General features: G+C 46.3%; 1 protein-coding gene across 1 annotated transcript; it reads right to left on the bottom strand.

The window, feature by feature from the left end:
• On the bottom strand, nucleotides 1-26563 carry OAF (out at first homolog). Its single transcript, XM_042474611.1, has 4 exons — nucleotides 26029-26563; nucleotides 3676-3810; nucleotides 2001-2181; nucleotides 1-1444 (listed from the first exon to the last, which is right to left on the bottom strand). The coding sequence occupies exons 1-4, from the start codon at nucleotides 26257-26259 to the stop codon at nucleotides 1170-1172; spliced, it is 822 nt and encodes a 273-aa protein (XP_042330545.1). The 5' UTR covers nucleotides 26260-26563; the 3' UTR covers nucleotides 1-1169.
• Between the last annotated feature and the right edge of the window lie 598 nt (nucleotides 26564-27161).

Here is a 27161-nt window from a genome sequence, read left to right as displayed (position 1 = left end):
CCACTGGGATTAAAATGTCAGCAGGTTTAGAAATAATGTCATTAAAAAACTGGAACCTGATTGGTACACCCGCCTTCTGGGGTGGACCAATCCGAAGCAAGAGGCAGGGCTCCTTGATGAAACGGTGTACTCAACTTCCTTTGCCAGCTCCAGGGCACCAATCAGGATCAAGGGGTGGGTCTCAGTGACACGCCTTCATTCCCAATTTTTTTTCCAGTTGAGCATAGACTGTGTGCTACATATATCCTGCCCCATTTGCACTGCTATTAAATCCTGCAGTGGCTACAAGACGGATTCATGCACATAAATACACATCAGTTATTGTGTGGTCTGGTGGCGTTGACACTGACAAATAGTCGCACAAGGAAAGTAGCCATCCCACACTGATCCTAGTTGTTCTGTTGTCGTCCTGAAAATATTATCTGGATAGATAGTTTAGCCTTAAACTTCTTTCTCCCACTTCTGCTTTGAGTTTGATGCCAGCTGTGATGCGCAAGAGCCTTGGACTTCTGTTGAGGAGCAGCCATTTTGTCCTGGCACATTGTCTCCCTCTGTTATTTGAATAAATTTCAGAGCATTATTTAAATTCATACACTTAAATCTAGAGATCACTGTCCCTCCAACCACAGAGCTGATGAAATACCCACACAGCGTTGGGCTCAGAGGCATTGTGTTATCCATCTCACTCCAAATCTCCCTTCTCTCCCTCTCATTGTCTTTTTCTGAGGAAGGCCTTCCATGTTCTTTCCTCAGTTCTCTTTATTAAATGAAGCAGCAGTGGGTCACATTTAGGTTTTTTGGTTGAGACGATCAAAATGGCCAATGGTGAAGACATTTGGGGCTGGCTCTGAGATCTCAGCAATGCCCATTCAGTTCACAACCGAACACAGCCCCTCACATTAACAGGTCACATCTTCCTTTGACAAAAATCATAGGCAGATCTAGCTGGTGTCCACAAGTCTGGGGAGAGGTAACAGTTACATAGCCATGGAGACAAGCAGACTCACACGAAGCCTTCACAGAATGGAGTCCTGTTTACTTTCCCCTCTCCAGGCCTTACCCCTTTCTTCCTTTTCCAGGCAGCCATCCTGGTAGCGCAACCCAGAGTCCTGTAGAAGAAGGTATATGGGAAGCGTCAATGGGACCAAAATGGCCACCAAGGCACCCCGCTAGGTCTCTTCATCCCAAAGGCAAAGCTGTTTCTGTGGCACATAGTAGTCAAAGCTGTAGCCCTTCCGGCAACTCCGGATACCACACTTGTAGGAGGAGACCTTCCCAGCTGCATCACGGCTCTTGCAGTACTTGAGCATACAGGGATACCACTCAATGCTCAGCGCATAGCTACAGATGCAGGGCTTCCAACGATCTGCGCAGAGCCGGCAACGCTGCAAGTCGGGCAGATCGGCTGACTGGGGCAAAACCTCAAACATGGAGCCATCCACACCTGCAAGGGAGATGAGCAGAAAAAGGCAAAGTCAAAAGTCAATGCCTATACCAAGCCTTCTCCAGTTCTACAAGCCCCAAAGCCTGAAAGCCTCCTGACAACCTCCTCCAGTTTCCCCTAAGGCCTGCAACATCCTCCACAACAGGGGTGGGGAATCTTTGCCTCCCCAGATGTTTTATATTCCCAGACACTCCAGTCAGCACAGCCCAAGGGAGGCAGTTATGGGAGTTGTAGTTTAAAATATTTGGAGGGCCAGAGGTTTTCCATCCCTGCTGGGAATTTGGTAAAATTACTTTGTGTGTGTGTGGGGGGGGGAGGGGTTGAAGTTGTGTGCCTTCAAGTCATTTCTGACATATAGCACCATTAAGGTCAACCTATCCTGGGGTTTTCTTGACAAGATTTGTTCAGAGTTGATTTCTCTTTCCCTTCCTCTGAGACTGAGAGTGGTTTGCCTAAGGTCTAGTGGACCTAAAAGTAGAGGAGCCAGCTCCCATTTCCCATTTGGTAACCCTATCAGCCACTACCTCTTCTCATGGAAAGCAACAATGCCTCCTACCTTTCTCCAGCCAGAACTTCACATCTTCTTCCCGGGTGTAGATGGCTTCCTTTGCTTCTGAACATACGTTGTGGATGTGGGAGCTGAGCTGGGCCCCTTTGCTGAAGTTGACAGCCACATCCATGCTGAGATGTTCTACTGCTCGCACCTCTTCAGCCTGGCGCACCGTCCGTGGGTTTTTCTGGCAAGGAGGAAAACAAGGGGTGGGGGAAGACAATTTTTAAAAGGAGCCTTGTGAGCTTTTCTGTTGACTTTCTCAATCGCAAATATGGTTGCCAGGTTAGAACCGTCACAGGTGTTGAGATTTCAGGGCCAAGATCTGAGACCTAGGTGGGAACAGAGAAGCTGGGCAAGCCTGTTTACAGCCAGCCACAACAATTCATGGAATGCTATGGAGGAACAAGTGTGTGTGTGTGTGTGTGTGTGTGTGTGTGTGTGTGTGTATACACACACATACAGAGGCTTGTTGATTAAAAAAATCAGGGCCAGTCAGAGTCAGGATGAGTTAGTAAGAGAGGAACTGATTAGATCTGAATAGCATTTTGGGAGTTGAAAATATGGAAGGACATCAGAAGAAAGACTTAGAGTGGGCCCTTGATATATGCTGACATTTTGTTCCACTTCTCCCTGTGGATACCAAAATCTGTGGATGCTTAAATCCCAGTATATGCAATGGCATTGTAAAATGGTGTCCCTTATATAAAATGGTAAAATCAAGTTTTTCTTTTTGGATTTTTTCAAAATATATATTTTCAGGCCATGGATAACTGAATCCATGGATGCAAAACCCACTGATTTGGAGAGCTGTGACCAAGGTGTTACTGTGTCTTGTGTGTGGAACCAGCATAACACTGTATGTTTAGTTTATCTCTTACAATAAATTTCCATGTGCTTATTTAAAGGCTGTATGGTATTTGTATTTGTTGTGGAATTTTACTCATTTCCTAGGGACACTCGTGTTATTGTTTTTATTATGATTATTATTTTAAAAGAGGGGAACTGAAGGACAGACAGTCGAAGGACATTTTGTTCTAATAGACCCTGGGAGAAGTTATGGTTTTGTACTACAGTTCACAGGATGCTCCAGGAAACATGGCCAGTGGCCATGCTAGGAGTTATTGAAACTTCTGAGATCTAAATAAGGAATTTAGGAGTGGACAGAACAGGTCTGCTCCCAGAGTATTTTAGCACCAAGGCTGTCTCAAATTCCCTGTTACCTGTGCATTCTGGAGGTGGCCCTTTACATAGTGTCCCACTGTGCCACCTGGCATGACTGATGCTGGTGCGGATCACTTTTTCTGAGGCCACAATGAGATACCCAGCCATGTGACTGATGCCAGCTGTGATGCCCCTCATTTTTGACCTCAGAGGAAGAGACCCACACTAGCACTGACACTGGCATAGTAGGATGCTGTGTAAACAGATGTCTGCCATCATGCCAGTGCATTGGATTTCCCTGGAAGATCTACACAACTAATAAAGGTTCAGGAGTCCGCTCCACTTTTCGCTCTGGCAACTCTAATCTATTTTTCCCTTTGTCTCTAGGAAAGGCAATGCAAAAACAACCCTCCTGGACTGTTTGACATTTTAAAAAAACCCAACGGCCATTATTTTTCAAAATCCAGATGTGAATGTAATTGTTGACATTTGATCTTCAATATGTCCTTCGTCTCACCTGCCTGAGTTTGACCATGGACTCGCTGGGGATGATTTCATTACGGTGGAGCCTGGTGACAAAGCAGAGGGCTTGGAACTGGCTCTGTCCCCTTTCCAGTTCCCCGAGGATCAGGGCTCGGAAAATCTTCACCTCCTAAGAAAAAAACAGGGGTGAGAAGAAGAGAGAAAAAGGGTTGTTGGCTTTAGTCGGAGGCGAATGTCTACTCCTGGTCACAATCTTTTCCCAGTGTGAAAATGGAAAGTGGTGTTGCATCTCAACCAGTCAGCAAGCTCTTAACAGTACAGGAATCCTCAGCTTACTTTAATTGCTGCGGGACTCTTTGGGACTCTTTGCTGGCCTTGGCGTTTGGCGGCCAGAGCGAGTGGGGCCTTTAAGAGACACCTGGGGGGAAGCCAGGGAGGAGCCCGCCAGGTGAGAGCGGCGGGTATAAAAGCCGGGCAGCCGGTCCCTTCCTGACACGCCCCCTCTCCCTCCTCGCCAGACCACCGTCACCGCCAGAGCCGCGCCTTCTGCCGGGCGGCCTCCTCCCGGGGTGTCGGAGGTGCGCATCTGCGCACCGCCCCGGGAGTGCCGCCCACGGACTGAAGGAGCACCGCTGCACAACTGCGCAGTTGCGCAGCTTTTACCGGGTTAGGGAGGTTGTAGGTTAGCCTTTAGAGCAGAGGATGCCTCGGGTGGCTAACCTCTGCTCTTCAAATTGTTGCAGAGGGGTGGGGGGGGGAGGTTATGGATGTGGGGGATGCATGGACTGAGGAAGGAAGGGATAACATCGTTACGAGCGGAGCTCCCATTGAGGTAGTGTGGGGCAGGGGGAGGTATGGCGGTGGGAGAAGGGACTTGTGTTCCAGGGGAAGGAGAGATCGATGCATCATATCTATCTCCCCTTCCTGTCCCCCTCCCAACCTAAGGGACCTGAGGGTCACTCCAACCGTGCCACAAACCCTGTCGCTACTCCTGTGCAATGCCAGGTCGATCAACAACAAGACCCACATCCTCCACGACCTGTTGGAGGATAGTAATTGCGACCTGGTTTGCATTACCGAGACCTGGCTTGGGCCTGAAGGAGACGCTGTGTGGGCTCAGGCCCTGCCTGCCGGGTTCTCGGTGAAGGACCAGCCCAGGTTAGGTGGGCGGGGGTGTGTGTGGCCTTGATACATAGGAACACCTTGTCCCTCACCAGGAACCACATCCAACAGACGTCCTATATCGAGTGTATTTACCTGACCCTAAAGGCTAGGGACAATCTAGGGATTCTGCTAGTGTATCGGCCACCCCGTGCGCTAGCGGACTCCCTTAACGAGCTGACACAGCTGGTCACTGAACTGATGTTGGAGACGCCCAGGCTACTTGTCCTGGGTGACTTCAACATCTCCCTCACGGCCAGCTATGTTACATCCGGTGCGGCTCGGGAATTCATGGACACCATGGCGGCCATGGGCCTGTCTCAGCTGATTATGGGTCCTACGCACTGTGCGGGTAATACTCTTGATTTGGTCTTCTGTTCAGATGCGGAAAATCCATGGGCGGAAATAACCAATATTTCCCCCCTGTCATGGACGGATCATTTCCTGGTGGAGGCTAAAATCAAGGTCTCTACCCAGATCCCTCCCGGGGGGTGGCGGACCAGTTAGGATGGTCCACCCTCGAAGGCTGATGGAACCCAAAAGGTTCCAGGAAGCTTTAGAGGGACACATGGTTGGAAGTGACGGTGATTCTGTTGATGCCCTCACCGGTATCTGGAATACCAGTCTCTCTAGGGCTATACACAGTATCGCTCCCAAGCGCCCTCTCAGGCCCACTTCCAAACGTAAGCCCTGGTATACGGAAGATCTCCGGGCAAGGAAGCGGGTACTGCGACGGCTAGAGTGCCGTTGGCGGAAACACCTTCGCTTAGACGACAAGGCTCTCCTAGACCAACTGTTAGAGGACTACGGAGAGGCGATACGAGCAGCTAAGAATTCGTTCTATGGTGATCGTGTCGCGTCTGCGGAGTCGCGTCCAGCAGAGTTGTTCAGGGTGGTTAGGGAGCTAACTCAGCTCCCTCCTGCCCTGAACCAGATCCTTGAACCTTCTAAGGCCTGCTGCGACAAATTTAACTACTTTTTCGTGGATAAAACCTCTCGGATAAGCGAAGGTCTTAACGCCAACATTCAAGCAGAACCTAGGGTAGAGGCGTCCAGAGCCTCCGTGGACTCTATTAAACTGGATCAGTTTGAATTGGTAAGTACCGATGATGTGGACAAGATCCTCGGAAGTGTTCGGAAGACAACCTGCTCTCTCGATCCCTGTCCCTCGTGGCTAGCGGCCCAGGGGGGACCGGCGGTAACTTTATTGTTACGCCGGATCATCAATACATCTTTGAGGGAAGGGCAATTTCCATCAGAATTAAAATTGGCCATTGTAAAACCTATATTAAAAAAGCCCTCCCTCGACCCCCTGGTACATAATAATTATCGGCCAGTCTCGCTGCTGCCATTTTTGGGGAAGGTGATCGAGAGGGCGGTTGCGATCCAGCTTCAGGCGGTCTTGGATGAAACGGATTATCTGGACCCATTTCAAACTGGCTTCCGGGCGGGTTACGGGGTTGAGACGGCCATGGTCGCCTTGGTCGATGATCTCCATCTGGGCATCGACGGGGGAAGCGTGTCCCTGTTGGTGCTCTTGGACATCTCAGCGGCTTTCGATACCATAGACCATGGTATCCTTCTGGGGCGCCTGGCAGAGGTAAGAATCGGGGGCACTGCGCTCCAGTGGTTCCGGTCCTACCTCTCTGGGAGGTCCCAGATGGTGCAGCTGGGAGACGTGTGCTCCGATGAGAGGGCCCTTAAAACCGGGGTCCCTCAGGGAGCCATTCTGTCTCCCATGCTATTTAACATTTACATGAAACCGCTGGGAGAGATCATCCGGAGACATGGGGCGCGGGGTTATCAGTACGCTGATGACACCCAAATAATCTTCTCTATGTCTCCGACTGATGCAGTGACTGAGGATGGCATCTCTCCTCTCGAGGCCTGTCTGGAGTCAGTAATGGGCTGGATGAGGGAAAACCGACTCAAATTGAATCCAGAGAAAACGGAGGTACTTGTGATAGGTTCCCCTGGTCCAGGAATGGCGGTAGTTCCACCTGTCCTGAACGGGGTCACGCTCCCTGTGAAGGACTCTGTGTGCAGTCTGGGGGTGCTTCTTGACTCGTCGCTTCACCTGACTGCTCAGGTGAATGCGACGGTCAAGAGCGCCTGTTATCAGCTTCGGCTTATTCACCAGCTGCGCCCATACCTGGCCCAGGGGGACCTTGAAACGGTAGTACATGCTCTGGTAACCTCGAGATTGGATTTCTGCAATGCACTCTACATGGGGCAACCCTTATACCAAACCCGGAAGCTGCAAATGGTACAGAATATGACAGCCAGGCTGGTCACTGGAACTTCCAGGGCCAGCCATATTACACCGGTGCTTAAAGATCTGCACTGGCTGCCTATTCGCTTCCGGGCACAATATAAGGTGTTGGTAATGACCTATAAAGCCCTAAATGGCTTGGGCCCAGGATACCTGAAGGACCGCCTCTCCCCGTATATTCCGTCCCGCACCCTCAGAACATCTGGGCAGCAACTCCTTAGGGTGCCTGGGGCTAGGCTGTCCTCCACTACGAGGAGGACATTCTCCATCGCCGCCCCGACCCTTTGGAACACGCTGCCCCCGGAGCTCCGCTCGATTACCTCCCTGGCCCAATTTAGAAAGGATTTGAAAACCTTTCTCTTCCATCGTGCATTCCCCGACTAAAAGTCCAGTGGGCCTCCCTTCCTCTTCTGTGGCAAAGAGGATGGGCTACGGGGGTTTTATATTGTTGTTGTTTTATTGCACTTGTATTGTATGTTTATTGTATGGTTGCACTTTGTATTTTATCATGTTGTAAACCGCCCTGATCTGTGGAAGGGCGGTATAAAAATAAAACTACAGTATTATTATTATTATTATTATTATTATTATTATTATTAAATGAGGGCCCAAACAGACAGGTGAAAAGAACTGCTTCAGGTCACTTGGGAGGTATGCTGTTTAAATGATGCATGCGTCTTAAGAGGACAGAAGCCGTGCCTGGTGCCAAAGACACATTCCAGTCCTTAGGACTAAAATGCAGCTTTGGCACAGCTTCTGGCCTCTTAAGATGCATGTGTCATTTAAACAGCATAACTCCAAAGTGACCCGAAGCAACTTTATTTTGGCCTGTCTGTTCAGGCCCCGAGTTCATAAAATGCAAAGGTAGTTTGCACTTAATCAATTCAGTGGAGTTCATTAAAGGCTGAAATGTTGCCCTTCCCAGTAGCCTCAGGCAAAAGCAAACTGCTGCACTCTTTCCTAGTTTGTCTGTACTTCTTCATTAATAACATTTGTCATCTTGACCACACTCTGATGTTGCTTGGCTACCTAAGTCCTGGTTTTCATCTGTGAAATGTTGGAAGGTATGGGATTTTGTGGGGATCCAAACAATGATGCCAAAACCCAGAAATTAAACCGAGGCAGGCTTCCCATCTTGGGATAAGGGCATGCAGCTGTTCTTTTTCTTTTCAATTTCTGAATGAAAATGCCAACTGGAAGAGACCACAAAGCAATCACTCCTGCTAAATCCAGGCCTCCCTTCTCCTGAGATGGAGGAGCCATTAATGACACTACCAGGAGGCCCAAAACTTGCTTGCTTGTCAATGAAATGGATCTCACCCTATCTGCTGCCCCAGTTGCAAAAGGAGCAGAATCCAACCCCCAAGAGTTTGGGGGAAAGAAAAGAAATATAGATGGAGAGCAAATAAGATGGAGATGACCAAAGTAATGGAGGGAGAACCACCATTCTTACCTGGCTGGTCATTAGAGTAGCTAGCTTACTATCAAGAGCCAACATGGTGTAGTTGTTTGAGCTTGTTGCTGCTGTGAGCTTCCAAGTCATAGGTTTTTTTTTAGCAGGTTTCTTCAAAGGGTTTTTATGCTCAAAAGGGCAATCAAACCCTGATCTCCAGAATTGTAGTCCGACGGTCAAACCATTACACCATGCTGGCTCTCTAGTCAGGTGGTTTGAGCATTGGACTACAACTCTGGAGGACGCCAGATATAACATTCAGGCTTTTTTTTTATTCCCAAACCTGCGATTTGGGCATCATGCTAATGGGCTGTTACTTCTCAGCTTCACAACCCATACAGTTTTCCCCAGCCTCTGCGAGCTCAGTTACCTTTGTGCCAGCAAGCTGGTCACCCAGCAGTGCTGCTGAGCTAGTTTAAATATTTATCTTTCTCTCTCTCTCTCACAGATATTCTTAGTGATTTATAAGCTGCTAGTTCTTTCACTATGCCTGGCAGGGAAAGGAATGGTCCTTGCCTGGCTTCTTGGTGGTGTGAGTTGTGGTCTGCACCTTCCTTTAGTAGCAACCAGACTGGGAGGAGGAGGAAATGAAGGGGGGTTGGATGCTGGGGAGAAGTAAGGGGCACAAGAATGGTTAGTAAAGGGAACATGAGGCATGAGGCATGAACTGACACACTGGTGTATTGTCCATAGAATACATATGGTTGTGATGCTGGTGGGCATGGAATCTGCTCTGTGTTTTAGTCCAACTTGCAAAGAGCTGTCCAAAGTGACAGCTCACAGAATCCTCCAGCTAGGAGAGTATCCTGCACTGGTCAGGTTACTCCAGAGCCATCCCCAGAGCTGATCCAATGTCCCCCCATTATCCCCCCATTATCTGGACCTCTTTTACAGTGCAGGGGTGGCTATCTGCAAACACATCCCAACTGTCCTGTCCACTGCCACCATGGGTCACTTACTTCTGAGATAAACCAAGATGCCCAACCTCAAGTCAGACATTGTCCAGACTGTTTGCACCAGAATACAAATAGCAAGTACATTTCTATACCAGATATCTGTGCACTTAGGCACTCCCTAAGCAGTTTACAAAGTGTAGTAAGCTAATTGCCCCCATCAAGCTGGATACTCATTTTAGTGACCTCAGAAGGATGCCAGGCTGAGTCGACCCTGAGCTTCTGGCTGGAATTGAACAACCTTGTTGTGAGTGGCTGCAGTACTAGCATTTAACCAAGGCACCACCAGGACTTGGGCCATGTATCATTTGAACTAGGCTTGCCATAACCCGGCTGCCCCCGTGAAATTCACGGATTGGAGTGTTTAAACCGTTTCCCGCCCGTTTTGCCCATTCAATCCCGGGTTCCTGCTGACTCCAGGCCAGATTTTGTCAATCTCCAGTCAAGACTTTTGAAAGGCAAGCTCTGCCTGCCTGGAAGAAGGTAGGATTGGCTCCTTTCCCCCCATGTGAGCCCCTTAGTCACGCCTCCTTCTCCTCCTCCTCTTCAGCCAGGAGCTCAGGCAGCAGCCAAGATGTCTGCCTCCAGGGAGAAGGAGAAGGAGCATGGTGGGGAGGGGGGGTCTCCTGGTGTGGCAGCCTCCCTTGCCCCCCAGCCTCCCTCTTCCTCCGTCACCAAGACTCAGCACAAAGGCAAAAGGCAAGGAGGCAGGCACCAGGGGCTCCCTTTCACGTTCGTTGCTTTGCCTTTCCTGCTCCTCCTTTGGGGCTTCTCTCTGCTCTGCGAGTGGCTGGCTATGGCTTCTGGGGAGAGGAGAAAAGGGGAAGGAGGAGGAGGGAGAAAAAGCCCCACACCAGTCTGTCCTTTGGGGCTTCTCTCTGCTCTGCGGGTGGCTATGGCTAAGTTCTGGGGGAGAGGAGAAAAGGGGAAGGAGGAGGGAGAAAAAGCCCCACGCCAGTCAGTCTCCTCCATCTAAGGCAGCCTCCTCTTCTTCCTTCTCCTCCTCCTCCTCCTTTTCTTCCCCCTTCTTCTTTTCTTTCCTCCTCCTTTCCTGGAGGACCCAGCGGTTTTTGTGTCTTTGCCTGATCCTGCACTCCTATCCTTGCTTTTTATCCTTACTTTTTATAGACTGTCATTTGTTTATACTCTCCAATCTGCCTCTACATGAACCTATAAGGTATTTTAAATTTGGATTTTGTCATTGTGCTGGCCATATGGCCATAATAATGTTGTTGTTGTTATTATTATTTCCTCCTCTTCTTCCTCCTCCCCCTCTTCTTCTTCCCCTCTTCCTCCTCTTCTGTTGTAATTGTGTGCCCTCAACTCCTTTCTGACTTATGGCAGCCCTGCAGAGTTCCCTTGGCATAGTTTCTTCAAAGGAGGAGAGGCTTGCCTTTAAGAGGCTGAGAGAGTGTGACTTGCCCAAGATCTCTCACTGGCTTTGCATGGCCATTCTGGCTCCTCCAATTCTCTAGCCACCAAGCCAGCCCCCCTCTTCTTCCCTCCTTCTTCTTTTCTTTCCTCTTCCTCCTCTTCTGTTGTTATTGTTATTGCTATTGTGTGCCTTCAACTCCTTGCTGACTTATGGCAGCCCTGCCTGGATGTGGAAATTGTAGTTTGCAGAATGGCTGTGGCACCAGAGACTTAGAACTGAAAAGCACTTTGAGACCATAATAAGGCAAACCTATCCTGGGGTTTCTTGGCAAGATGTTATTCTGAAGAGGTTTGCTGCCTGACCTCTCATCTCTCCTTGAGGCTGAGAGAGTGGAGAGTAGGACTTGCCCATACTCTATTTGTTAATTCCAACCTTTTGGACCTTCTACTATTGTCATTATGATTCTTCACATGGTCAACCTTTCAGGATTACACTTCTCAAGAATGTTCACACATATTAAAACATTCTGTGCTAACAAATTGGACACACAAGTACAGTAACAGCCAAAACCTACTATGCAGTGATACCTGTATAGTACCAACCAAAATGCACAAAATATATCATGCAAGCTTTCAAAGCTCCACTGACATCTTCATCAGGCAAAAGTGTTAAAAATCCAACACAAGCAAGCAAGAAAGAAAAAATGATAGTGTAAATGTGCTGTGTGTGTGTGTGTGTTTTAGAATTGGGTGTGTGTGTGTGTGGCCAGAAAGGGAATTACATTCCTGACATCTGTCCAGGAATAATGTCAAAATGTCCTCCATTTTGATCATGCCTAAGAAACATGCATTTAGATTAACATTTTTTAAAAAATCACCAATTTTTTTTGCATGTCCTCCATTATTAGAAATGTTGTCCTACATTTGAAAATGTTATCCTACACTTGTCCTACATTTGTCCCGGTTTGGAGGTCCTGACCTATGGCAACCCTAATTTGAACAGAATGCCACCAGAACATAGACAAAGCCAGAGACAGAAATCACAGCACTTGGAAGTAGCCTAGACCATAAAGCACACTAGTAACTAGATTTTGATGCATTGTTTGCTCAGATAATAAGAATAAAAAAGCCATTTTCTCTCCCTCCCACTTTCAGTCACGACTAACCTCTGTTTTCCCTCTTGAGCTTCCCTGCCCCTATGAATTCCAGAGTAAGGCTTCAGTGTTGATGGGACAACACTATCCTCCCCTCTTTCAAAATGCCCCATCAGCTAAATTGGAAGATTCCCTTTATTATTTCAAGCTGGCATGTTAAACCCTAAAGCCAAATGGCTATCCAAACAAACCATCTCCTGGACTGAAAAATGGCTTTGGAGAAAAAGAGGGGAATGATCTTTTGGTTTTTGCTCCCAAGTGCAGACATGTCAAGGGCAGTTCAAACATCTCCCAGTGATGGGGAGCTAGGTGGCTCCCATATCAAAATAGACTCAGCGAAATCCCTATTCCTTTCCGGAACATTCTGTCTATGTTACATAATGACATATCTAGGACCTATTTATCTGACAGAGCAATGATGAGTTCATATCACTTTCATTGTCATGACAGCAGCCAGTGAATCCTGATTGTTTGTTAATATGCTAAAATTAGATGTCTCTGCTAGGAATAGTAGTAATAGTCCTAATACCTTAGACACCAGATCCTGTCTGATCATGGAAGCTAAGCAGGGTCAGCCCTGGTTAATACTTGGATGGGGGACTACCTTTGAATACCAGGTGCTGTAAGCTATATTTTGAAGGAAGGAATGGGCAAAGCCACTTCTGAGTATTCCTTGCCTCAGGAAACACTATGAAAGTTCATGGGGTCACCATAGGTCGACAGGTGACCTGAAGGCATATACACACAGATTAGGAAGGGTTTGCAGGGGCATCACTAGGAGTGTGTAGGGAATGTGGCTCATACCAGGTGACACCTCAGAGGGGGATGTCAATTGACATGTTTGTGGAAAGGGACTGTGTGTAGTGCTGCATCTCTCCAAGGGTAGACCAGGACTTCCAGAGACTTAAAGTCCTGGGAAGGACCTAGTCCGCCTGCCTAGAGATGAAATGTAGTGTTGGAGAACATTTCTAACAATATTATGGACTGCTATAACAACGAATAAATAGCTCCTAGAGCAGATTAAGCTTGGACTCGCCCTAGAAGCCACAATGACCACACTGAGGCTATCATACTTTAGTTGTAGCATGAGATGACATGACCAGGGTGACCAGATGTTCTCCTTTTCCCAGACATGCCCTATATTTCCACCTTCTGTCCAGGGGGAAAAAAATCAAAAAGTCCTCTATTTTGAGCCTGACTAAGAAGCATGAATTTAAATGAGTGTTTTTTAAGCTTTTATTTGGTCATGTTTTACATTTTTGTTGAACCTTTTACAGTGGTTAGGACATCTGGTCATCCTGGAAATGACTCACTAGAAAGTCATAATGCTTAGTAACAGAGAATCCTAGTCCAGCACAGAAACTACCACACTATATTGGCTCTTGTTTTCTTAGCAAGGGTAATCCTTCCTTCAGGAAACAAAGGACTCCATGTCATCAAAGCCCTCTTCTCCAACTCCAGTTCCCTTCCTGCCTGATAGAACCAGGTGATTCAGCCATGAGTAAATTCTTGGCCGAGCAAACAAATGATACAGCCTGTGTCCAAGGACTTCCATGCAACTTCCCAGCATAGCAACTAGTTCCAGCATGACATCAACGCCTCCACAGATGTTCCATTTAGAGATGATCGGGGACTCTCCGCATTATCACTACCAGAGGAAGGATATTAGGAAATCCTGCCTTGAAAAATGATTCAGGGACATCAGTGATGCAAAGGAAAGGGATAGTGGTGAGTTGATCTAACATTTCCAGATTCGGTAACAGATTGTGTTGATTTAAACAGAGGCCAAGTCCTAACGTTTATCTAAACTTGATATGAGTTCAAAATGCTGAGCTGCAACTAAGAAAAAAGAAATGTGTCATCATTCAGAATATCAGAGCTCCAGGTTCTACAACTGAGACCAGTTTGTGCAAATGAGAAATCTGCAGATTAGAAGCAAATTTGCAGTCGTCATTCAATACTTCCCCTTGCCTTGCTGCCTACCTTTACATTATGTATGTATCACAATGGGCTCCTGGAGGAAACTGTGAATTTAATGAGAAGGACATGGAGCAAGGGAAGGACAAGAGGTGAAAAGAACAGAGTACAAAAGATAGGGAGCAAGATAAGGATATAAGTAGACAATTACATCTTTTAACTTTCCAACTGCATTTATATTCTTAAAAATCCCCAAATAGATTGCTCATCTGAGCCATGGGAAAACACTTGGAATCCATAACTGGTCAGTAATGCCTATCTAATGAAGCTTTCTCACAGTGGGAAAGTCACACTCTCTCAGCCTCAAATGGCACCCCCCTCTTTTAAGAAACCTGCCAAGAAAACCCTGTAATAGGTTCACTTTAGGGTTACCATAAGTCGGAAATGACTTGAGGACACACAACAACAACAATACAGCTTAATCTCTAGTCTGCTCCAACAGCTAGGTAGTTTACATTCCCATTTTTTGACTTTTTCTGTGTGTTTTTTGTCTTTTTAAATTACTTTATAAACATGTTTCAAACTATATTTAACCCCATACCTCTTAAAAGAATTGCTTGTTTAATCGTTATTTAATTCTTGTCATGATTATTATTATTTTTTAGATAAAATTTTGTTATACATTATTGTTAGCTGCTTTGCATTCTGTGCTGGGAGTATAAGTAAAACCATTAAATGAGCAAAGAAAGGAAGATACAACATATGAAAGGTTCTGACACATGCAGATTAATGTGGACACAACCTGAAAGGATTGCGTTCTCAGCCACACACTTGTCTGGAATTTTGCCCATCAGTGACATCCCTTTTAGGTTTCAAGTTTGCTGGAATTCCAAATATTCCGCACAAACTATCCAATTCCCCCACTGCCAGGAATGAAGTGATTCATTAAAATGCAGTCTTCAAAAAGCAATATTCTGCCAATGGTTCTCTTCCCGCATTCCCTTCACCACAGCTGGCAGGAAATATATACTTTCATAACCATGCCATAAATTTGCTAATGTTTAACACTGCAGTGAGGGAGCCTTGCAATGTCTAGGCCACCTTGCTGGGGAAGCTAAATTGTGTCTTTCTCTCCCAGGTAATATAATTCAAAGATATAGCAATGTTGCTCTGTATAAGCAGTATGTAGACAGATCTTATAGCACCTTTGAGACTAACCAAAAGAAAGAAGTTGGCAGTATGAGTTTTCATAGACTAAAGTCTACTTCCAAATACATCTGAGAAAGTAAACTTACGTTTATGAAAGCTCATATAAGTAACTCATAGTGTCTCTCCACCACCACTGACCTTTTGTAGACTTAAGTCTACTTCCAAATGCATCTGCAGAAGTAGATATAAGTCTACAAAAACTCATGCTGACATCTTCTTTCTTTCAGTTAGTCTCAAAGGTGCTACAAGATCCATATACTTTGTCACCCAGGGTGAGCATTTAAAACCTGCAGTTATCTCTCTCAGGGAAATGGCAACATAACTGAGCTGATGGTAGGTTTTGGAATAAGCCTTCGAGAGGGACCCTGATGGATGGCATTCTCTCCCATTTCCCCATTTTCAAAAACAACAACAACAGATGGTTCTGTCATTGGATATCAAACAGAACAGCCTTGCTAAATTGGATAAAAATGGGCAATTTAAGCCAACATCCAATTTCTGTGGTCAGCCAAATACCCTGGGAAACTCTCAGATATGATGTGAAAGCTACAACCTATTCTTATTAGCTGCTCTTAGTACCAGAGAGTGGCATCACTAGGGTTGGCATCACTTGGTGTTGTAACGCATGGCATCACCTGCCCCCCCCCCCTTCACTTCCTCCTATATCACGCCATACAGGATCCTTAGTAAGGTTTTATTGGTACTAAAGGTACTCATAAATCATAATTCCTTCATATCACTGAATGTAATGGAAATTGGTATGGCACAAATAACTAGCAAAATTAAAATTATTCTGTTAAATTTCAGTATTATAAGCACAGCCGAAATATACAGTCGCCCCTTCTTATTTGTGAACTTAGAACCCGCGGTCTCACTTTTTGCGACAGCAAGGCAGGGAGGGATTAAAATGGTATGTGCATCCATTATAATCAATGAGCTTTGAATATATGCTAATTTCCATTTTTTTTGGGGGGGGGAGGCAGAACGGATCCCCCATGAAAATGAAGGGGCGTCTGTATTTACATTTTTATGGTTTCATATGATTAAAGTGAAAATTTGGTAAGATGTGGTGATTTTAAAGAAAATTTAAAAAGAGTGATTAAAAAACAAACAGAGGACTCTACTTTCTCTGCCCACTGAGCCTCACTCCACTCATGCCTTCTCTTCTGCTGAATGCCAGGATTTTAAAGGGACAGAAGCGAACACCAAAGCCCATTTCTGCCAAAAGATAGACATTTGGAAGCAATGGTGTCACCCTCTTTTGGAGTGACACCCGGTACAGACTGCACCCCCTGCACCTCTAATGACACCCCTGGCAACAGACACTCAGAGAGAGGCAGATTCTGATCACAGAGATCCTATGCTGTGCATTAATTCTTCAAGCATTGAGCATGCAGTTTGCATGTTTTGCTCCATCTTCATACAAAGATGAACATAGCAGGATGTTGGATCCAGGGGCCAGCAGGTGGCTTCCATATCTTTGAGCTGGTGAATCTGCTCTGGGTTTTAGCCTGAAATGTAAAAAGAGGACTCTAAGGTGCTTAGGACTATCCTCAGCACTGTGGATAGCTCCTTTCAAGTTCAGAAATCCTAAAGGGATTCAAGTCTTCTCATGCTTAATGAGGGTTAATTTTTATCCTTTAGAAAGGTTAGCCTTTTAAAAAAAAGTGCAACAGGATGATCAAAAGACATCTAAAGGAATAACATTTAGCCACAACAAAGCACATGAAGACTTTTTCTTCTTCTGCTTGTGGTTCCAACTTCTCCAACTTAGGTTCCAATGAGTTTGGCTCTTGTCAGCCCAGTCTGTCTATAGTATGCTAATCCTGGAGCTGAACAGGTCAAAAACATAAGTTATAAACGATCATTTCTAGAGCCCCATAAGGCATTCAAATGCACCTGCATTCCTTAGGTCAGTCTTAACAATCACATTAGTCTCCATCACCTGGACCAGAACTGCCAGAAGACAATGCAAGTAAATGGCCTCAGGCAGAAGATGTTGGGAGGTGGCAAAGGGCAGCAGTTGTCCCTTGGTTATGCCTCTTTGTTGGAGGGCATGACTTCAGACTTGTCTTCTGTTACCAGCATTCAATGAAAAGTCCATTTAGCTTTTGCGCATGGAATAGCGGGAGAGGGGTACCAGATCATCTTTTGAGAGAAAGCAGCAAAATGTCTTGGGCCCGTTTCATCCATCCCAGTCTGCAAAATGGAAACCAATGAGCCCGATACCTGCTTGCAGAATAGTTATTTAAAAAAATACAATAAAATACTGTGCCTCCATTGACATGCTTTAAGTTGCTTCGACTAGCAACAGACATTAATGCCAGACCACAAAGAGATGTGTTACCCTAAAAGGTGCCTTGACATCTCACCCAGCAGCTAGGAATTTTAAACACTGGAGATTCAGACCTCCCTGTTTCTTGGCACTTGGTCCCTCCTTGGTGGTGAATGAAGAGTTATGAGCCAACTCAATGTAAACAGTGGTCAGTAACCGTGGGAGGCCCAGCGTATCTCAGAAATTCTTTCGCTTTCCCTTCTCAAAACCCCACATGGCAAAGCAGAAGGGTTACTTTGTCATTACACTCACATTTTAAAAAGAAAAGAAACAAAACCTTTTTTAAAAAAAATTAAAAACCTACCTAGATTTGTACCGACCTGGAAAACACAGAAAAACCACTGTAAGGTTACTAATTTACAGAAGGATGTGTGTATGTATGTGTATTTCACATAATCCAGCATTTTAAACCAGAGCTATCTTGTGCTATTGATTTAGGGAGGTACCATATATAGCAAGAATATATGCTTTGCAGGCAAAAGGTTCCAGGTTCGAGTTCCAGGAAAAATATCTTGCCAACATTTCAGAATCCTGTATGGAAGTTACTCTCCCCATCACCATCACCCGAATTAACTGAACACAAACTACTTTTGCACTTTGAACTCGGTTTGCAGCATCTGAAGTAAACTGAAGACAAAGAGGGGAAAAGGGAAGATGATGGAGAAACTAAACCATTTTAAGAGCAACTGAAAAAGTGGGGCTGAAAAGAGGAGTAAACAGGACCATCCTTGCCAAACTGGGACAGTTGGAGAGTATAACATTTGATATTGTTTTGACTCCAACTCTTTAAACCGTGCAATGGTTCAATCCATGTTTATACTGTTTACCTTATTTTTGTGGCTGCCCATTTTATTGCTCTGCCTTTTAAATTGTTCCACTGATTACATTGTCAGCCGTCCAAAGATCTTACGATATGAAATAGGAGAGAAATACTGTTTAAGTAAGTTAATAATGCAAATAAGCAAGGGGTTTGTGGAAGAGGGAAGAGTGCGAGACTGCCATATTTTCACATGTGCCTCCTTCCCCGAACATGTCTCCCCTGCCTTTTAATGGTTAGCAGTTGACATTGTCTCCATCTCTGCTTGTAAATCCCCAGCTGCCATACAGATGCCAGCTTTACAAGGGGTGCAAAGGACAGGAGAAGCCATAATTGTAAAGCTGGTTGGTCATCATCATCAACCACAGGCCAGATTCAGCTCATAGGCTGCCAGCTGCCTACTAGTGCTGCAGCTTTCTGACAGCTTCTCAGGCTGTATCTGCACTGCAGAAATAGTGCAGTTTGATATCACTTTAACTGCCATGGTCAGTGCGATGGAATCCTTGGATTTGCTCAGCATTCTCTGATAAAGAAGGCTTACTATCTCACAAAACTACAAATCCCAGGATTTCAAAACATTGAGCCTTGGGTGCTAAAGTGTTGCTACACTGCATTATTTCTACAATGCGGTCATGAAGATAGCTCTGTATCACAAGACTCAGCATCTCCCAAATGCAGATTTTTTCTTTCTTTCTGGCAGTGTTCACTCTCACCCACTCATATTCAGACTCTTCCAGGATCTCTCTCTGCATCTTTCCTTCACCATTCCCTCCCAGCCTCCATCAGAAACCAGGCCTGCCTGATCAAATGAAAGAAGGTTTGGGGGGGGGGGAATGGCGTCAGGGTTATGGAATTCAATTGAGTTTCTTTGTGTGTAGAAGGGGAGGGAAGGCAGGATGGTAATAAGGAACATCTGGGAATGCTAGAAAGCACACACATGATCTTCCACTTTGGTTCTTCCAGAAAGACCTACCCCTCCTCTGTCTCTGCCCAAGTGTTTGAATAAACTCCTCCTAACTCCTCCAGGGCTGAATTAACCTTAGCAGTTCCCCCTCCTACACACAATGAGCTAATGCCACAAAGTCAGCTCTGTCTGTTAGGATAGTGTAATGCCTTGGATGCTATCTTCTGTGCCTCTGAGGCTGCATCTACACTGCAGAATTAATGCAGTTTGACACCACTTAATCTGCCATGGCTCCACGTAATGGAATTCTAGATTTGCAGTTTTCCGAGATATTTATCTTTCTCTACCAGAGAACTCTAGAGCTACCACAAACTACAATCCCAGGATTTCATAGGGTAGAGCCATGGCAGTTAAAGTGGTGTCAGCGTGCATTAATTCTGCAGTGGGTGACCTATGGCAAGTCACATACTTTCAGCCTCAGGGGAAGGCAATGGCAAACCATCCCTGAATAACTGTCTGGGGTGCTTTGATTGTGTATTCCTGTATGCAAAGAGATTCCGCCTCAACATTAGGAGGAGGTTTCTGACAGTAAGAGCTGTTTGACAGTGGAACACACTCCCTCGGAAAGTGGTGGAGTCTCCTTCCTTGGAGGTCTTTAAGCAGAGGCTGAATTGCTATCTGTCAGGGATGCTTTGACTGAGAGTTCCTGCATGGCAGGGGGTTGGACTGGATGGCCCTTGTGGCCTCTTCCAACTCTATGCTTCTATGCTTCTAAATAGGTTCACCCTTGTGTCACTATAAATTGGAAATGACTTGAAGGCACACAACAACAAGAAGATCTGCCAAAGCTAACCTCTTTTTTATCCAGTGACTCTTCTTTGGCATCTCCAGTCCTCATCCTGCACTTTTCAAGGAATCCTTGACCAGATTCCACAGTCCAGGGCACTTTGATTTCTACTATCTCTTGGTGAAGAGAAAGGGAAAGTTGCAAGGACTTCATTTAATTCAAGGATTTCAGCTGGTCTCCAACTCAAAGGCCATCATTTCCTAAGATAACTGATAACAATGAAGATCTTTAAAGCAGAGTAAATAGCTAATCAAGACAAAACAGAGATGATAATAATAATAATAATTTTTATTTATAGACTGCTATTCCGCAATGATCATAGCGGTGTACAGTAAAATTGCAAAACAATACAAAAAATTGCAAGGCCTCTCTCTGCCTCAAGATGGTGGTTGGAGGAGGGCTCTTTGTCTTCCAGGCCTGGCCTCTCTCCCCCTCAAGATGGTGGTTGGAGGAGGGCTCTTTGTCTTCCAGGCCAGGCCTCTCTCCCCCTCAAGATGGTGGTTGGAGGAGGGCTCTTTGATGTCACTCCTGCTTTGCTTGCCCCCCTCTATCTTTAAGATAATGGTTTCCAAACCTTCTACTTTCAAGGACTAATCATAGTTGTGCTCCAGAGCCTGTATTTTATCTGTAAAACATCCCAGATTGAATCCCAGGCATCTCCACGTAAGGCTGAATAAAAGCCTTACATTAAATACTGGAGAGCTGCTGCTTGGTGCCCTCCAGATGTTTTCGACTATAGTGCCCATCAGCCCCAGCTAACATTACTGAGTGAGCACAATGGTTCATGGGGAGTATTTCGGTTCAGAGAGAATCTGTGCTGCATTCTTATAGCTGTCATGGCTCCTTCCTAGGGAATGCGGGGATTTGTAGTTTGCTAGAAAGCTCTAGCAGAGCTAAATAGTTCCTCCTTTCTTTAGAGAAGAGAATGGTAGTATGTGCATTCTCTCATGATGTACTGAGTGGCCTCCTTTTGTCCTCCTTTTGTCCCATATGGGGTTCCTCCCCCTCCACTTTCTACTACGTGATGAGATATGAGTCTCATTCCAGCAATCACGACTTCAAGATACTCCATAAACACCAACTCTCCATCCCACACCCTTCTTTCTCTCCCCCCTGAGAAGATATCAGTGTCCAGTGTTCCCAGGCTGGAGCCTCTTTGATGTGCTCCATCTCTCCCCGCTTCCCCACCCATACAAAATACACCAGGGAGTATTCCAGAGACAATGAGCAGGGAAAAGATGGGAGATCAACAGGCCCCTTGGCTTAATCAGGGCAGACGGAACAATGCCTTGGCACCAAAGGCCCCGGTTGCTTCCCACACGCCTGGCGCACAGAAGGGCTGGTTGTTTGGCTCTGCCGCGTCAGTGACCACACAGTCATTACTCCAGCATGATGGCCTTTGTTGGAGGCCATTGACTCAGGGTCAGACCCACAGTTTCAGATGGCCTCGATGTCTGAGTAGGCAACAGCTGCAGCACATGGCAACCACAATATAAAGCACACACACAGAGAGAGAGAGAGAGACACACACACCTTTTCTTATCACTCGAACCCTCTTAACATCACAAGGGGAGCCCATCTGGACACAATCTACACCACAAGGGCTTTTCTAGTCCTGCTGTATTCTAACAATTGGCAACCAGCTGAAATTTCTAGGTATACTGCTTTGGAAAATGGAGGTTCCCTGGAGCCATCATTCTTCAATAATGGGTCTTTCTCCACAAATGTTGTCCAAGAGCCATTTATGTGCATCAAAGTTATCGGCCATCAACACCCCTTCTGGCAATGAGTTCCATAAAATAATAACTCATTGTGTAGATTAGCTCTTTCTCTTCTCTGTCCTGAATCACTTGAGAAGTAACTTCATTAGTCGGGTAGCCCAGAACTATTAAATGAACAGGAAAGAGGTGAAAATTTTCTGCCTCTTCACAATGCTGGATCCATATGCTGGCACAAGAAACCATCAGCTAACAGAGCGATTACAGTGTGATCTTTTGGGATCATAATCCAGAAAGTACAATCTGCGCATTTGACAAAGTGATACAGTGGGCCCTTGGTATCTGCTGGGGTTTGGTTCCCTTTAGATACCAAAACCCATGGACACTTAAGTTACATTATACACAATGGCATAGTAAAATGATATCCCATATATAAAATAGCTAAATCAAGGTTGTTTTATTGATTTTTTAAAACACTTCAAGCCATGGATGATGAATTCGATGTATAAACGGTGCATGAAAATGGCAGTGGGATGTTGGCATGAAGAAAGTACTAGCATCAACAATTGCCTTATTAACGTCCCAAACACAGTAGTTGCAATTCACTAGGTGATCATTCAGACACTCATAGGCGCGTTCCAGACCCGCAAAAAGTACATACTAGGTATGTACTAGGGTTAGGAAAGGGCGTCCCTTCTGGATGTCCTAACCCTAGTACGTACCTAGTACGTACAAAATGGTGGTGCCCATTCTACATGAGCGCCGCCATTGGGATGTCATGACCACACCACCTCCAAACGGAGTGACGTGGAAGTGATGTCCTGGCACCACGCGAGGGCGCTTGGGGCGCCCTTTCCATGGCGCTGGAAGGAGCTCCGAAAGGGAGCTCCTTCCAGGTTTGTGTCGCTGGGCACAGCTTTTACAAGGCTGCGCCAGCAACACAAATGAGAAAGGGGCCAAGTGGCCCCTTTCTCTTCGTCCCCGCCGCTGTCAGGTGTCCTTGAGGCATGAGGCCCCAAGGACACCCCTTTCCAGACAGCGGGGAAGCGGCCTAGAAAGTGGCGGATCAGGGCCTCAGAGGCTGCCGCTGCCCCAAAAGGGCTGTCTGTAAACTGCCATAGAAACCCTTCCATGAGGTTTGCCATGACTGCGCTTAAGATGCTCTCTTGTTATATGCCTTCAAGTGGAGCCAACATCTGGTGACCTGATCCTAGGGTTTTCTTGTCAAAGTTTATCCAGAGGAGGTTTGCCTTCCTCTTAGGATGTGAGAGTGTGACTTTTTTGTTTCGCACATATCTTTTTGTGTCTATGATTTTATTTTTATTTTTTTAAATTCTCAAATGCAACAACTGTCATGGCTTTTGATATGTGTGTGTGTGTGTGTGTGTGTGTGTGTGTGTGTGTGTGTGTGTATATATATTTTATTCCTGGAGGACAGTAGAATAGAATCTATATGCATTCTTTATAGCTTACATACTCTTGCAAGGATGCTTCATCCCTCCCTTCCAGCAGGGTCCATGGGGGTGCATTGTTGATGGGGTGGGTAAAGAAAGTAATTAACTGTGATTTTTTTTTCAAGGTTCCTGGAATGTCTGAATGAATCTTTGATGTCTGGGAGCTGACTATGGACGCTTACTGCACCAGATGATCTGAGCAGATATGAAAAATTCTACCTGTGGTATCAAATGAAAAAGCAAAGATGTGCATACATGCAATCTTGGGAAAAGTCCTGAGGTTGAAAGCATATTTCCTCTAATTTGGAAATAAGTGTACTTCCAGACAGAAGGCTCCTAGCACTATCCATCTCAAGGGAATTGAAGGCACACCACCACAACAAAATACTTCCCTCTTCTTTCCTGGAACAGAAAACAAACCTTGGGAAAGTTCTTTTTTGGTGAGAATGCTAATTCCCATAATATCAACCAGATGAACTGGGGGATTCTAGGAGTTAGAGTACGTTTCCTATGCCAATGGTTCTGCTGGCTGGGGGATTCTGGGATAAGTTTCCCAAGCCAAGCACCATGGAAGCTGGCTGGGGATTGTTGGAGCTAGAGTCCTACAAGTAAGTTACTTTTCCAAGTCAGGTTCTGGGAGTTACCATCCCAAAAGTACATTTCTCAAGCAATGCCTGGGGAATTTTGACTGTTTGAGACCCAAAAGGATGTCTCCCAAAGCTAGGGCCTTGCTGGCATAGAGGGGATCATGGGAGGTATTGTTCCTCCCCAGCTCCTATCCCACAGTTTATTCTGCTTTCCCCATGAGTTTTTCCTCTCACTCTGAAAAGTGGCATCACTAGGGTTGGCAACACTCGGTGTGGCAACTCATGATGTCACCTCCTCCCATATTACACCATACAGAACCCTTAGCAATGTTTCTTTTGTACTAATGTTACTCATCAAATGTAGTTCCCAAATATCACAGAATGTCATGGCAAGAGCTGTGACATGAACAACTAGTGAAATTAAAAATTATACCTTTAAATTGCAACATCATATGCAAAACCTCAGTGTATTTACACATGCATAGTGTCATATAGAAAAGTGAAAGTGTGGTAAGAAATAATAAGACTAGGAATGGGAAGGGAAGCTATGAAAGAACTAGACAAGATCCTAAAGCACTGCTTTCCAAACTGTGATTCTCCAGTTGTTTGGGATTTCGACTGCCAAAAGCCACAGCCAGCTTGGTCAACTGTCAGGAATACTGGCAACTGAAATCCAAAACATCTGGAGGACCAAAGTTTGGGGATCACTTGTTTGGGAATAATATACAACTAAAGTTAGAATCATCCAAGCCATCGTATTTCCCATCACTATGCACAGATGTGAGAGCTGGACAGTGAAGAAAGACGTTAAAAAGAAAATCAACTCATTTGAGATGTGGTGCTGGAGAAGAGTGCTGAGGATACCATGGACAGCCAAAAAGACAAACAAATGTGTCCTTCATTGGATCAAGCCTGACATTTCCTTGGAAGCCAGGATGAACAAATGGAGACTGTTGCACTTTGGCCACATAATCAGAAGGTATGGATCAATGGAAAAAACAATAATGCTAGGAAAGGTAGAGGGTAGCAGAAAGAGGAATAGATGCCAGGTGAATGGACTCAATCAAGGAGGTGATGTTGGACATCCCCAGCATCCTAACCTGCTCCTCATAAGGTATGGTTTCTAGATCCTTCCCCACTTTGGTTCTCCAGATGTTTTGGACCTCAGTTTCTACATTCCCTCATCATTGGCCATGCTGACAGAAGCTTCTGGGAATTAAAGTCCAAAACAGCTGGTGGATCAAAGGCTGAGAACTATTGCTCTAGACAATGCCCTGGATTGGAACTGGAAAAGACCTTGAGGGACATCCCTGTAGGAAGACTTAATCCAAGCACCCTGGGAGAGATGGCCACCCAGCCCCTGCTTAAAACCCTCCTTAACCTTCTCTTCTCCAAGCTAAACATCTCCAGCTCCCTAAGCTGAACCTCATAGGGCACTGTGTTCAGATCCTTCCCCATTTTGGTTGACCTCCTCTGTTCAATGCCCTCAATCATAGAGCTGGAAGAGACCTCGAGGGCCATCACTGTAGGAAGAAACAATCCAAGCACACCAGAGAGGTGATCACCCAGCCTCTATTGAAGAACCTCCTTGACCTTCTCTTCTCTGGGTTAAACATCTCCAACTCCCTAAGATGCACCTTGTAGGGCATGGTTTCCAGGCCCTTCCCCACTTTGATTGATATCCTCTGGACAATGTCCTCGTCGGTGAATCCTAGAGTTGGAAGAGACCTTCAGGGCCATCCAGTCCATGCCATTTCTGCCCTGTAGGAAGACTCAATCCAAGTACCCCAGAGAGCTGGTCACCAGCCTCTGTTGAAGAACTTCCTTGACCTTCTCTTCTCTGGTCTAAACATCTCCATCTCCCTAAGCTGCACCATGTAGGGCATGGTTTCCACACCCTTCTCACCAGACCTTCTCTTCTCTGGGCTAAACATCTCCAACTGCCTAAGCTGCACCTCATAGGGCATGGTTTCCAGACCTTTCCCTCCTCTGGACAATGCCCTCATGGCTGAATCCTAGAGAGACTTTCAGGGCCATCCAGTCCAAATGTTTGCCCTGTAGAAAGACTCCATCCAAGCACCCTGGGAGAGATGCCCCCCTCCATCCAATGTTGCAGACCTTCCTTGGCCTTCTCCTCCCCAGGCTCAGCCTAGTCCCCAGCTCCCTCAGATGCTCTCCGCGGAGGGTTTCCAGCCCGCAGCCCCCCTGCCTTGCTCCCTGGGCTGCTCCTACCTGCTTGAAGTCGGCGGTGAGGGTGAGGAGGGTGCCGTCTCCTTTGCGGAGCTCCAGGCTGACACAGTCGGCGCCGCTGTCCGCCTGGAGGCTCTCCTCGGCCACCTGTCCGTCGGGGAGCCGGACCCGGACCCGCAGCTCCGAGGGAGGCGCCCCCAGCACCCAGATGGGCAGCAGCCCCAGCAGCAGGGGAGGCAGCCAGCCCCAGGGACCCCTTCCTCGCCTTGCCATCCTCCAAAGCCCCCTGCTTGCTCAGCAGTCACTGAAAAGAAACTTGGGGGAAACTTTTCCCAAGTTTCTAAAGTTTTCCAAAGTTTTCCAAAGTTTCCAAACTTTCCCCCCTTCTTGGAAGGGCTGTTCCTGGGAGTCAAAGAGCCCCTCCTGGAGGAGATCCAGCCCCCACTTTGGAACCTGTGAGGAGGGAGGTTGCTTGTAGCGCTGCCTTGCCCTGGCTCCGATCCTGCTCCGTCCTTTCTTTGCTCTCCTCTTATTCATTCAATCGCCCCGTCACTTCCTTCAACTCGCTCCAGCGCCAGAGGGACCGGCCTTAAAGAGACACGAGGCCCCTCTCCCTCCTCCTCTTCCTCCTCCTCCTCCTCCAAGGGAAAGGGCTCTGTGTGTGTGTGTGTGTGTGTGTGTGTGTGTGGAGGGGGAAGCACACGTTTGCATCTGGTCCCCAGCTGCAGGATGGAGACCGCAGTCAAGGCATCAGGAGAAGACTGGGCTTGGGAAAGGCAGCTATGAAAGGACTAGCCAAGATCCTCAAGGGCAAAGAGATGAAACTGAGCCCCAAAGTTGGGATCCTCCAAGCCCTGGTACTGTTCCCCATCACCATGTAGGGACCTGAGAGTCAAAGAAATAGAGTAGAGTCAGGAGGGGGGGGGGAAGACTTGCTCATTAAATACCTTATGAACATATGGATTTCTTATCTTATGCAATAGGCCAAGTTGAGTAAATAAGACTGTTGTACTTTGGACATATCAAAAGAAGATGCGACCCATTGGAAAGGTGAATTATGGCCCTATACAGACAGGCCAAAATAAAGCTGCTTCAGGTCACTTTGGAGGTATGATGTTTCAATGATGCATGAGTCCTAAGAGTCTGGAAGCTGCACCAAAGCTGCACTCCAGTCC

The sequence above is a fragment of the Sceloporus undulatus genome, chromosome 6 (genome assembly GCF_019175285.1).
Source record: "Sceloporus undulatus isolate JIND9_A2432 ecotype Alabama chromosome 6, SceUnd_v1.1, whole genome shotgun sequence".
In the NCBI taxonomy this organism is placed as follows: domain Eukaryota; kingdom Metazoa; phylum Chordata; class Lepidosauria; order Squamata; family Phrynosomatidae; genus Sceloporus; species Sceloporus undulatus.
The sequence above is the reverse complement of the archived record's forward strand: the minus strand, read 5'-3'. Positions and strand labels throughout refer to the sequence as shown.

Excerpts from the sequence above, each read along its gene's own strand:
- OAF (XM_042474611.1), bottom strand. The coding sequence starts at position 26,259 with ATGGCAAGGCGAGGAAGGGGTCCCTGGGGCTGGCTGCCTCCCCTGCTG. Across the intron at positions 3,811-26,028 it reads TCACCGCCGACTTCAAGCAG|GAGGTGAAGATTTTCCGAGC; the intron begins GTAGGAGCAGCC and ends TTTTTTTCTTAG. Across the intron at positions 1,445-2,000 it reads GAAGTTCTGGCTGGAGAAAG|GTGTGGATGGCTCCATGTTT; the intron begins GTAGGAGGCATT and ends TCTCCCTTGCAG.